The 12,638-nt window shown below is 40.2% G+C and overlaps 1 protein-coding gene across 4 annotated transcripts in view; it reads right to left on the reverse strand.

Annotated features, from left to right (window-relative positions):
* Positions 1 to 12,638, reverse strand: part of cdc14ab (cell division cycle 14Ab) — an 80,618-nt gene that overhangs the window by 2,735 nt on the left and 65,245 nt on the right. For 2 of the 4 annotated variants that reach the window (XM_015339300.2, XM_006643074.3), the window contains 3 exons: positions 7,104 to 7,151; positions 5,864 to 5,992; positions 4,639 to 5,008 (listed from right to left, as the gene is read on the reverse strand). In XM_015339300.2, the coding sequence (XP_015194786.2) occupies positions 4,639 to 5,008; positions 5,864 to 5,992; positions 7,104 to 7,151 (547 nt within the window). The remainder of the gene's footprint in view (positions 1 to 4,638; positions 5,009 to 5,863; positions 5,993 to 7,103; positions 7,152 to 12,638) is intronic. The other 2 variants (XM_015339301.2, XM_015339302.2) reach the window with 2 other exon arrangements.

A 12,638-nucleotide genomic window follows, 5' to 3' on the forward strand; every position in this document is an offset into this window, starting at 1 on the left:
AGCTTCCCTCACTAACCGGTTGACATTTTACCACGTCCTTACTGATCTTTCCTCTCACCTTCATCATCAGCAATGAATGCTAACTGATCAACTACCTGCCTCTACCAGTGCTTATCCTATGCTCTGTCTGCAGCCCTTTTCTAGATTATAATGTTTCAGTACATGCAACCTTGAGGTGCGGAGGCCTAGGACCTTGAGTTTAATCAAACTGTCCAGCAATCTGGTATGCATCAGCTGACCAGCTCCATCACTTCATTCAGAATGGTGAAAGTAGCAGCCACTAAAACCTTAAGATCAGGGTCTGCAAGAAGTCCAATGTAACTAATTCACAAACATATACAAACATAAAACTCACCTATATGAGGTACTAAGAGGTGGCATTGTGAACAAGCCGCCTGTTGATTGGAAAAATGAGTCACAGCTGGTCTAAGTAATTAGTACTCAGAGGGAGTGAATACAAAGGAAGAGAGCTGCTGGGATAGGCTGTGCATGGAATTAACCACATCTCCAGTCTAATTAAGAGTCTTATAAGAATATTTTAGAGGAAAACAGTTTCAGTCTGAGTCTAGTCTCCATTATGGAAAGATGGAGAGTGAGAGCACCAGAGGAGAGTTCTCATTAGTAACAGACTGGGCTTGCTTAGAGGCCTGTGAGACTTAGGGAGCGAGAGATGCTTGAGAAATCACAACTTCAGGTTCCTAGTCTGCAGGTGCTAGACAGGCAGGCTGTGTTGTTGTTTGACAGGCACAATTTGTTGAAATATGCTGCAAAGGAACAGGGTTGGCCATCTGTACAAAGACACACTAACATACTAATCTGAATGAATATGACTGTGCAGTCTTCCCTAGGAGGGGAATACTGAAAGAGCTAGAATCCCAAAAAGAGAACCGAAAAACAAAGACAGACCTCTTAAAATGTGAAAAGCTAAGGTAATATGCTGCCATTGTTGGGATAGAGATGACGTGTGTGATGCCATGCATCTCAAACCATAGAACTCAGGCCCTTTTTATAGATGGATAAGTCTGAATGTTGTCCTCCAGCAACATACTGGCTATAACTGGGAAAGCTGATGATTGAAAACATCTGTAGTAGTCAGCTGAACTAGTAATGAAACACACTTCTATTGCTGTGAAAGTCTGCCTTTCCCAGTGATAAAGAGCAACACTGGAGCTGTGATTGTCCACCTGTGGTTGAAAACAAGACTAGACTACCCCTCATTCCTCTGTAGCTAGGCCAGGCACCATAGGTATGCAAGGCATTTCAAGTCCTTCCTGGGCTCTACTGCCTCTGTCCTCATGAAACACGGAACAAAGTAGGTACCGAGGGCTGTACAAATGTTCATGATCTCTGGCCAATATGCTGCCAAAAATGGTTACAATTTTCATGTTAAAAAAACTGCACCAACAAAGAAATATTAGCAGCAGAACAGTGACTAAAATAATAATGCAATACCACAGAAACACTTAAACATCTTTCAGTTTGATATCAAAGCAATTACTGTCATGGAGTCCTTCTCCACAAGAAAACAATTTATTCACATGTCATTTCTTAAGTGCTGCACTGCATTAACGGCTGCCAGGTGGAAAACAATGACAATGACACTAAGTTTTTTTTAGACTAACATACAAAGAAACTAGTCTTTGAAAATATTAGATTTTCGACCCAAACCAAATCAAGAAGCCTGTGAAAACAGAAGATAAACCAGAAAAGAGAGGATAAAAAAATGGGCAGCAACCAGAGCTCCTTCAACAAGCAGCTGCAGCCATACCAAACACTGCTCAGTGTTCTATGGAAGTTTGAGCCTGTTTACAAATAATGTCCTGAAGAAGAGAGGTGCCCTAACATCCCGGGACATGATAGCAGGCCTGTCATCCATGTGGATAGCGAGAGTGAATTAGAGAGAGTAGGCATTTAAAATACACTAAAAAAATGTGGTCCTAAAAACCTTCAGAAAACATTTATACTATATTATTGGTCAAACCATCACTTTCAAAAATCTTTCTAATTACATGCAGTTAGTAATTACTACATACTGCATATTTCCCAGATGTTTTTTTAGTTTCTGGAGACCGAGAATAACTTGTGTAAGTTCATGATCAAATTTATTACCATTTTAGCCCTTTTAAAATATTATGGGTTTTATTGTGAGAAAATTTAAAGAAACAGTTTAAGTGTAATACAAAAGGTAGATAATATCCAAAGGCTCTAAAACAAACTCAGCATGTTTGTTCAGATATCCTTAAGAAGAATGACAAAAAAAAGGTTAGCCTATACACCTATTTACAGGGGTTTCCAAAAGACGCTTTTGCAAGAAAGGCAGCCATCTCGCTCAAGGTCCAAAACACCTAGTCTCTCCTTTCTCATTAAGAGTCTGAGCTTTAATACAGCTAACAGTTCATCTGAGAACATTCCCACTGCTTGAGCGGTATTTCCTGTACAGTTAACAGCAGCAACGGAACAGACATGTTAGTAGCTTTTAGTGTTAAAACACAAGAATGAGGGCAGAACATGATGTTCCTGAGTCAACAGCTAAAGAACGGTCTTTTAGCAGAGCACCACAGAAAGTCCAAGGGCAGAGAGCTACAGGGAAGCAGCGTCACCTCCAGCAAGACACCTCTCTTCTCCAAGTCCACAGCAAAAGAAGAGCTCATCTCTGTCCAATTTATGTAGTAACTATTATTTATTGCCTTGTTTTCTGTTCCACATCCTATGATCTGTGATTTAAACCATGTGCACTACCTGGAAAATTGATTTGCAAGCTCCACTACTCTGATACCATACGAGTTAACAGGCTCTGCTACTCTGATGTCATATCAGTCAATAAGCTCCACTACTGTGATGTCATACAGTACCAGTCAACTCTGCTTCTCAGTAGGTATACTAGTCAACAAGTTTCAGTACTCTGATGTCATACCACTGAACAGGCTCCATTACTCTGATATCATACTAGTCAACAGGCGCCACTATTTTTGATGTACAGTAATACTGGTCAATAGGCTCCACTACTGTGGTGTCCATCCAACACACTGATCTACCTAAGAATCACCAGAAACATGAGCTCTTTGCTCTCTCGCATTCCCCTAGATCCCTGCTCTGAGACATCTGAAATCCTTGTACTGCTTTATCACTTTATGTCTATAGCAACTTACCTCACTTTCATGAACCCATCCTACAGTACCTGCAATGTTTAGAATTCGTATAAATTCCAGAATTTCGTAGAGTTTTTGCTTTTTCTAAATCTGGTCCCAGACATGATTCATGCTGGAGAACACATGTATCCCATTTTGAAATTTTTCCGGCAGATGATTTGACAATTCATGAAGCCGCAGCTAAAGTGTGTATATGTGCCTCTTTCCTGATGTGGTCTATCTATTACTGAGGTACGTTTAACTGGAAATACAGTCATAAAGATAACAAATCTATATATTCTAGATTATTACGTTCCAATACCACAATGTAACGAAGGGATAACTGTATAGGTTCAATGATAAACAAGAAACTGAAAAAGTAATGTTCAAAATAAAAATATCAGTTAAAAAATAAGAGTTAAGAAATCCGGGAACTGACAAAATTAAATCTGTTACTTGTGAAAGAATTACAGAGCAGGGAGTTAGGGGTCATTTCCTGATAGAACATAGTTCTTTCTTGAGTTCACAAGTGGGGAGGGTAACTTGTGGCAGAAAGTGCAAATGGAATTCAAACACTTTTTTTTTTACACATGCCCTAGAGCAGGGGTTTCTAATTCTGGTCCAGGACATGATTCATCATGTTTTATAGACGTTTTCAGACAGTGTCTGAGCTAATTAAACATGGATATACACTTACTATAGTTCTCCAATGTTAAGATCAAATTATGACAGCTATGTATACCAACATACAAAATCTGCAGCATTTTTTACATTGTGAAGATGTAAACAATAATTTAAGAAATACTTTTCTGTTTTTTTCTTCTGAAATTTCTCACATCACTTTTTTCTTGAAATTACTAGATAAAGCACAGGGTAAGGTACCCTGAAATTGAACACATTAACCTGCAATTACAAAGCCAATAATGTAAACATTTGAACTCAAATAAAACTAGACTACTTCACAGGGAATATATTTAAGTGCTAAATAGAAAACTATTTTAAATGGTTTGATTTCACTTAAGAAGGGAACGTCAAAGAAATCTAATCATTTTAGCAGACAAATCCATGAAGTTTGCAAAGAAAAATCAATACCAAAAAAATCCTCCCAAAGAGGAAATTAATTAAACCACATACTGTATATACCATTTCTTATGAATCATTAGGAACAGTCTGAAAAGTTAATTTTGGAAAATAGGAAAGTTTGTGTGGGCCAGGAGGTGGTAGGTGGGTGGAATAAGGCAGGTTGTTGCGACACAAAGGCAAAGGACAGGAGCCAGTTCTGTGTCTCTTCACTAGCACTGAGACTGTTAGAAATGGAAAGGTAGCAGCCGCAGGAGGATTAGTCTTAATAGTTATAGTGATAATGGTAGCAACGTCGAAATTGTAGTAATAGTAGCAGAAGCAGCACCTGCAATGGTAGCGTTAGCTATTTATTTTAGTAAAGAAAAGTGGAGTGCAAACAGCTGTCCAGGAATTAAAATAAGAGATAGATGCTGCTTGGAGAACTTACAGGAATGGACCGGCTCAAGTACCGTGCTGTTGAAGAGCTGAGGCCACTGTAGGAAGGTCTGTAGCTGCCGTAATCATCTGCCAGTCGGGTGGGGTAACTGGTGAGGCCATTGTGGTGGAAGGCACTTTTGTTGGTACTGCTGCTGTTGGTTGTGGTGGTACGGTTATACTGATTGTTGTTAAGCTCATGATAATTTCTAGCATCAAGTTGGGTGCTGCCATTTAAGTAACGGGAGGAAGGGCTGAGGCCGAAGCCTGTCCTCGCAGGGGACGGAGAAGAGTAGGAGGGCAGCTTCCCTTTGCTCTCTGTGTCATCGACAGCCGCATACAGGTTACCTAGGGAACTGGCTAGCCTGGAGTTTACGGAGAAGCTGAATTGGACACAAACAGGGGAGGGAAGGTCAAAAAACAAAAACTAGACAAAGAACACAAAAGATGTGCACACACTGAGGATCAGGCCTGAGCTAGAAGCAGCAGCATGTTATGGTGCCCTACAGGGAATGGAGGGGAAACACAGTAGGGATGTGGGTAAGCAGGGTTTAACTCATGTTTTATTTAAGACACAGAGCTTTATAAAACATTGCTGTAGAGGTAAACCAGTCTGTGTTCATTATAACACGCTTTATTCAGCTGGGCATCAAACACCATAAATCACAGGTGTATAGCTGCCACTCTACTAACATCATTTTAGCAATCTAGGGTTTAACTTGATGAGATTGAAAAAGCAATCTGCACCTGTTAACTTCCTTTCATCTATGATGGGAAAGACTGAAAAGGAGGAAACAAAACAACTTACTCTTCCTTTGAGGCTAATTAAAAGATTGCAATTTTGCTGAATGAGCGGTGTTAAAAATGAAATCCAAAAATGTGAAATATAAATAAAATGGTAATGGTTTAAAAGGAAACTACACACCTGCTTACCAGGTATAAGTGATCCATGTTTCTACACTTATGTTCAAGCAGTACCACATACCATTACAGCAGGAAGCCAGCATTTCCATAAAATCCCTTTTAGTTTAGTGCATTTGTGACCGTGACAAGCACATCTTTAACAGCAGACGGCGGAAAGCAAGACACAGAGAAAGGCACAGCAGAAGATGGAGGCAGAGGAAGACAGAGAGGGACCATGGGTACAGGAGGAACATGGAGGTGAAGAGAGGGAAAGCAAAGGCAGGAAAGGAGAGCGAGGTGGTGGGTAGAAGGAGCAGTGCAGTGGGCTTGCTCACCTCTTCAGGTTGGAAGCGGAAGAGGTGGAGCTTCTGCCAATTCTCCTGGCCGTGGCTGAGCTGGAGGGGGGGACTTTGGAAGACTTGAGAGGAGACATGGATCCCTGGCCACTCACTGTGGGGGTAATCCTGTTTTAACACAAACAGCCACCACAAAGCAGTCAGCATTTTGTATTTCCACAGCGACATCACAGCGACCTATAGGGCAAGATCCATGAATGTACTGTTTTACAGGTCAGGAATGACCGAGCATGGGAGTGTGTTTTACAATGTGGGACTTACAGACACTTCTACAGCAGAGTTAAAGGTTAAAAACAAGGGTGAGGAGCATCACAGATTACCAAAACAGAGCCCTGGCCATTTTGTGCTTGAAAAAATTTTTTTACAACTTTGGAAGGAAACTTGCCTGATGGGTGAGAACAGAAGTGTCAGTAAATGGAGAGAACACATGGAAAGTACACAAGAGATGGTTTTTGAAAATCTAATATGATAAGATCTAACTGGAGCAGTAAGAAAGGGTTTATTGCCTGTCCCTCACAAAAAGTCCTTTCAGGCTAAAGTATTGGTCTTTGTAATGATGCACTTGGGAAAACTCTCTCCAAGAAGGAAAAAGAAAATCACCTAATCTTTCTACAACAGCAGACTCCATCTGTGGGCTCCTCTGACATGTTACTGAGGGCAATAGGACCTACAGGCACTTCTATCCCTCATCCTTTGTCGCCACAGGATCGTGTCAAAGGTGACAGAAACAGCCAAATCACAACCCTATACATCTTATCCTTCCAGAGCTTTCACATTCTTGTTTCCCTCTGTGCAATTCATACACTTTCCTGCTTACTTAACCTAGTTAAAATAACATATATATGTTTCGAGTGCTTCCAATCTCCTGATCTGTTCTACTTACAGACTGTTTCCAGTCTGTTTTATCTCTAGTCACATCCATGGGAACAGTGCAGGGGTGAACAGGGGTTAAGTTTTTGCAGAACTTGGTCACCTCCGAATTGATAATGGTTATCACTGGCACATTAGCCGTTTTAACATCTGAGCTGCAGGTTATCAAGTCCCAGCTACACACTGGAAAAGAGTTAACCCTCTGCAAGGCCTGCTGAGTAATATAAGCAAAATTAAAACAGACCACGAAAGTACTAACAGCCTGAATTTTAATTTTAGTCATCCATATTAGATTCCTCTTTTCCCTGTGTTTCGTTTGACTAAGCTATGGAAAGTAAAATAGCCATACCTGAAAGGCTGAGATGGGGATCTTGTGTGCATTTTCAAGTCTTCTAGTCTGAAAGAGAGAACCCTACTGGGTTTAAAGAAATCCACTAGAAACTTTACACTCTTATTCCACTGAGAATGGGGAATTGTTTAAGAAAAGTTTGACTTCAGTCTAAGGATGAAGATTTGTAAGAAATGCGTCTTCTGCTCAACAGCAAGTCATTTCTCATTTAGCTGGTGTGAAGTAAACTTTCTAAGTATAATCTCTTTGGATCTACTAAGAATCAGTTGTAGTAAGTAATTTAATCTTCTTGAAATGCTTAACAAGATTTACCATGGCTGCCACTTGAAGGACTGGCACTGCCACATAGGACATCCCAGTCATAAATGTGTATTAAGTAACTCATGACCCCACTTGGAGCTGACCTTATTGCCTCACTGTTGTAAATGAAAACTGAATACAGTTTATCGTGATCAAATTGCAGCCAGCCAGATGAGTTGGATATTTAAGGACTCATATAAAATGGATTCTCTCATTATTGTGAGGTTGAAGGCTCACAGTGTCTCATTACTGTCACATTCAGAACTATGTCAACTTAGTTGCTCAATAAGCAGCAACTAAGCAATGCTTGGCATTTTCTCTATGTCTTTCTCTAACTTCACATTTCTTTAATGGAAAGTGAGAAAGCAATTTAATATTTTTCTGATTTCTATCTTAAAAATCCTTTCTGACCGACCAAATGCAGCGGTTCATGCATTTAGTGTTCACATCTTCAGAGAGAGCATTGCTTTGCCATAGTCTTGTTTTTATAGACTGTTTTTCATCACTTAAACAAGCTCTCATCTGAATCTCACTTTGCTTTCACAAAGTACTTCTTCAATTGATTACTGTCAGCTCGTTCCATACTCACAACACCCTTCTCTGGAGTTCATTATTCCCCATATCTTGAAAAGAGCTTAAATCAACACCAAAACAAAACAGATTCCTCTTTATATTTCAGAGTTAGCAAGAATGCCAACATTAGCTTCACCGTTTTTTATGTCAAACATACAGTACACTGAGCATGTCCAAAAAGCATTCTTTTCATGATATGCTTCCCCTTGCCTTTAAAGTGTAGTTCTGCAAAGTTCAAGTTGCCTCTTTCTGTGGTCTGCCCTTGAATGCCACATTCAAGCAGGCAATGTTCAAAGGTAGTTCTTGACATATTGTGTTCTGAAGATGCCAGTTTGTGTTGGAAATCTCCAACTGTTGCTTGTCTCATGATATGCACTTGTATCGTTTTCCTGACAGGACTACCAGTACACCAGTAGCTTTTCAGTTCCTAATAATAGACACTGTAGTGAAAAGTGGTAGGTTCAACTTGTTGGGGATTCTTTTATAGTTATCCCCAAATTTGGGTAGTCAGTGAATAGTGGCCTGCAGTTTTCAAAGAGCTCTCTATCCTCTGCCTTCTGTGTTACCTCTATTTATACCCCAGTGAAACAAGGACCATTAATAACCGACCTCTTTATAATCCCTGAAGCTTCTTTAACACTTCTTAAAAAGCATAATGTTGTTGATTTATTGTTGTTGTATTTAATTGAAAGCAATAAAGGTGTGAATAAATGTTATCCTAGTGTTTTTCAGCTATTCAATTAAAACAAGAATGTAAGATTGTGCTCTGTGCAGTGCTTTTATAATTAGTATAATGTTTTTAGATTTATTTTGAGCAAGTAACATATTGTAATCCATAAATCATTCTGTCATGTGTTTTTCTTGCTATGCTTTAACTAGGGCAATGACTTTTGTTAGGCAAATGTCTTTATCATTGCAGCTGCCATTTTATTCCAAGACAGCAGTTTGGAGAGTCTGCCCATCTAAATATTAGGGAATTAAAGGAAATAGTGCAGCGTCAGTAAAATGCACTGCTATCGTACACTCCCTGACTACACGGAACAGACTGTGCTGCAGTTAAAAAACCTATTTGCTTTTCCATTAAAGTCTGATTAACCTTATACAGTGCCTTGCGAAAGTATTCGGCCCCCTTGAACTTTTCAACCTTTTGCCACATTTCAGGCTTCAAACATAAAGATATAAATTTTTTATTTTATGTGAAGAATCACCAACAAGTGGGACACAATTGTGAAGTGGAACGAAATCTATTGGATTTTTGAAACTTTTTTAACTAATAAAAAAATGAAAAGTGGGGCGTGCAAAAGTATTCGGCCCCTTTACTTTCAGTGCAGCAAACTCACTCCAGAAGTTCAGCGAGGATCTCTGAATGATCCAATGTTGTCCTAAATGACTGATGGTGATAAATAGAATCCACCTGTGTGTAATCAAGTCTCTGTATAAATGCACCTGCTCTGTGATAGTCTCAAGGTTCTGTTGAAAGCGCAGAGAGCATCATGAAGACCAAGGAACACACCAGGCAGGTCCGTAATACTGTTGTGGAGAAGTTTAAAGCCGGATTTGGATACAAAAAGATTTCCCAAGCTTCAAACATCCCAAGGAGCACTGTGCAAGCAATCATCTTGAAATGGAAGGAGTATCAGACCACTGCAAATCTACCAAGACCTGGCCGTCCCTCTAAACTTTCAGCTCAGACAAGGAGAAGACTGATCAGAGATGCACCCAAGAGGCCCATGATCACTCTGGATGAACTGCAGAGAACTACAGCTGAGGTGGGAGAGTCTGTCCATAGGACAACAATCAGTCTTACACTGCACAAATCTGGCCTTTATGGAAGAGTGGCAAGAAGAAAGCCATTTCTCAAAGATATCCATAAAAAGTCTCGTCTAAAGTTTGCCACAAGCCACCTGGGAGACACCCCAAACATGTGGAAGAAGGTGCTCTGGTCAGATGAAACCAAAATCGAACTTTTTGGCCACAATGCAAAACGATATGTTTGGCGTAAAAGCAACACAGCTCATCACCCTCAACACACCATCCCCACTGTCAAACATGGTGGTGGCAGCATCATGGTTTGGGCCTGCTTTTCTTCAGCAGGGACAGGGAAGATGGTTAAAATTGAGGGGAAGATGGATGCAGCCAAATACAGGACCATTCTGGATGAAAACCTGTTGGAGTCTGCAAAAGACCTGAAACTGGGACGGAGATTTATCTTCCAACAAGACAATGATCCCAAACATACAGCAAAATCTACAAAGGAATGGTTCACAAATAAACGTATCCAGGTGTTTGAATGGCCAAGTCAAAGTCCAGACCTGAATCCAATCGAGAATCTGTGGAAAGAGCTGAAAACTGCTGTTCACAAACGCTCTCCATCCAACCTCACTGAGCTCGAGCTGTTTTGCAAGGAAGAATGGGCAAGAATTTCAGTCTCTCGATGTGCAAAACTGATAGAGACATACCCCAAGCGACTTGCAGCTGTAATCGCAGCAAAAGGTGGCTCTACAAAGTATTAACGCAAGGGGGCCGAATAATTTTGCACGCCCCACTTTTCATTTTTTTATTAGTTAAAAAAGTTTCAAAAATCCAATAGATTTCGTTCCACTTCACAATTGTGTCCCACTTGTTGGTGATTCTTCACATAAAATAAAAAAATTATATCTTTATGTTTGAAGCCTGAAATGTGCCAAAAGGTTGAAAAGTTCAAGGGAGCCGAATACTTTTGCAAGGCACTGTAGGTGCCTGTTTCCCCAAACTTCAGGTCTCAATAAACAGTGAAGTTACCCCCACATCTCCCACTCCCCTATTTCAACTCCGTAGAAAAACAACTGGTGGAAGGCAACAGTTTAAGTGTTTTTTGGGAGAGAAAAATGTGATATGTGAACTTCCTAGAAAATTATAGAGCTTGTGTGTTTTGTCTTAAAAATACAAAAAACAAAGCATGTTAAATTATATATGCATGTAACATAGCATTATATATAACATGAATGGTAAATGTTTTAAAAATTGTTTAAGATACAGTTTCTAAAGTTTTACACCTTTGCACATGTGAAACAAAATATTTTAATGATTCATACAATGCAATCGGGAAACACTTCTTCCAGTTCTGTTGGATTTCTAATGCCTGCATGTAAGACGTGGGAGTGGGTTACACTGCAGGAATGCTACAGATGATCCTAAACTCTACTGCGTGAAAAAAGAATAACCCGGCTGACTCAGACTGTGCTGCAGTTGCCTGTGTTTTTTCTGCTTTTCTTGTTATGTAACCAGCATGTCACAAAAATCTTATATAACTGAAAAGTGGCTTATGGAATAAGACAAGTTAATTTACTCCTGGAAGCAGAAAGCCGGCTAAAATGAGCTACTTCTGTTTCAAAAGAACAACTGCAACCCCAGCAGTGTGCATGTTAACACTAAGCAATCTGCACAAGCCCTGTTTCTATGACTACCAGGTCCAGTTTTGTCATGCCTTTTCTGAACAGGCTTTATAACTATGGCCTGAAACACTCTGAGCCTATCACAGGAGGAAACACCAATAACCATTGCAGCTAGAGGTACTTATAGCAATAGTGAGTGTACTCGAAACAATTATCACAATATTCTATGAGGTTTTGTTCCCTGTTCTTGCTGCTAAAAAACAGCATTGACCTCAGGTAGAGACACGAGACGCGATTCTCCTCTCCTGTAAGTCATCAGGTGACCTGCAGTGACGTGAGAGAGAGACGCGATTCTCCTCTCCTGTAAGTCATCAGGTGACCTGCAGTGACGTGAGGAAGAGACGCGATTCTCCTCTCCTGTAAGTCATCAGGCGACCTGTAGTGACTTCAGGGAGAGACGCGATTCTCCTCTCCTGTAAGTCACTAGGTGACCTGCAGTGACGTGAGGGAAAGACGCGATTCTCCTCTCCTGTAAGTCACAAGGTGACCTGCAGTGCCGTGAGGGAGACATGCGATTCTCCTCTCCCGTAAGTCACTGGACATCTTGCAGTGCCCATGGATGAAGAGCAGGATGGGAGGGCAGGCTGGAGGAGCTTGCACTCCCATCCTCACTCTCTCTGTACTATAGGAGTTGGTGAAGAGAGCTGTGGCATCACAAAAACACCAATAATTCCAGGCTGAGTAGAAATAAAGGGTAAAATCTAAAAACACATCGTTAAAAGGGCAAAAAGCATAAATAAATGACCACACAATCCCCCACCCGGACTACAGGTGGCCGAACCTCTATAGTCGTGGTGTTCTGTCTATATTAGGCAGAAAGACTTTTCAACTTTTTTTCAGCACACAACATTTCAATGTGGCCCTGATAAGACAGAGCAGTTGTGATGCAGATATAGACAATTATAGTGTTTTAGTATTTTTTTCAACAAAGCTAGCATTATCAGATATGATTCAAATAACATTTAACATTTTTCACAAAGCTAATATATTAAAATATCCAATTTTTATCACAAATTGCAATTAACTGGTGAATGAACTGTTGTTAGATAGAAGACTGACAAGGACTAGCAGTTAGTGTGCTCTGAATACAACTAAACTAGAACCAAATTACTGTTTGTCACAGTGGCATGTGTGGCAATGACACATTTGTGTTACGATTGCCAGAAGTAAAAAATTAGTTACTCAGCCTAAGAAAATGTATTTAGCCTCTCACTTGTTTCTAAACTCA

Source organism: Lepisosteus oculatus, chromosome 9 (genome assembly GCF_040954835.1).
Source record: "Lepisosteus oculatus isolate fLepOcu1 chromosome 9, fLepOcu1.hap2, whole genome shotgun sequence".
Lineage (NCBI taxonomy): Eukaryota > Metazoa > Chordata > Actinopteri > Semionotiformes > Lepisosteidae > Lepisosteus > Lepisosteus oculatus.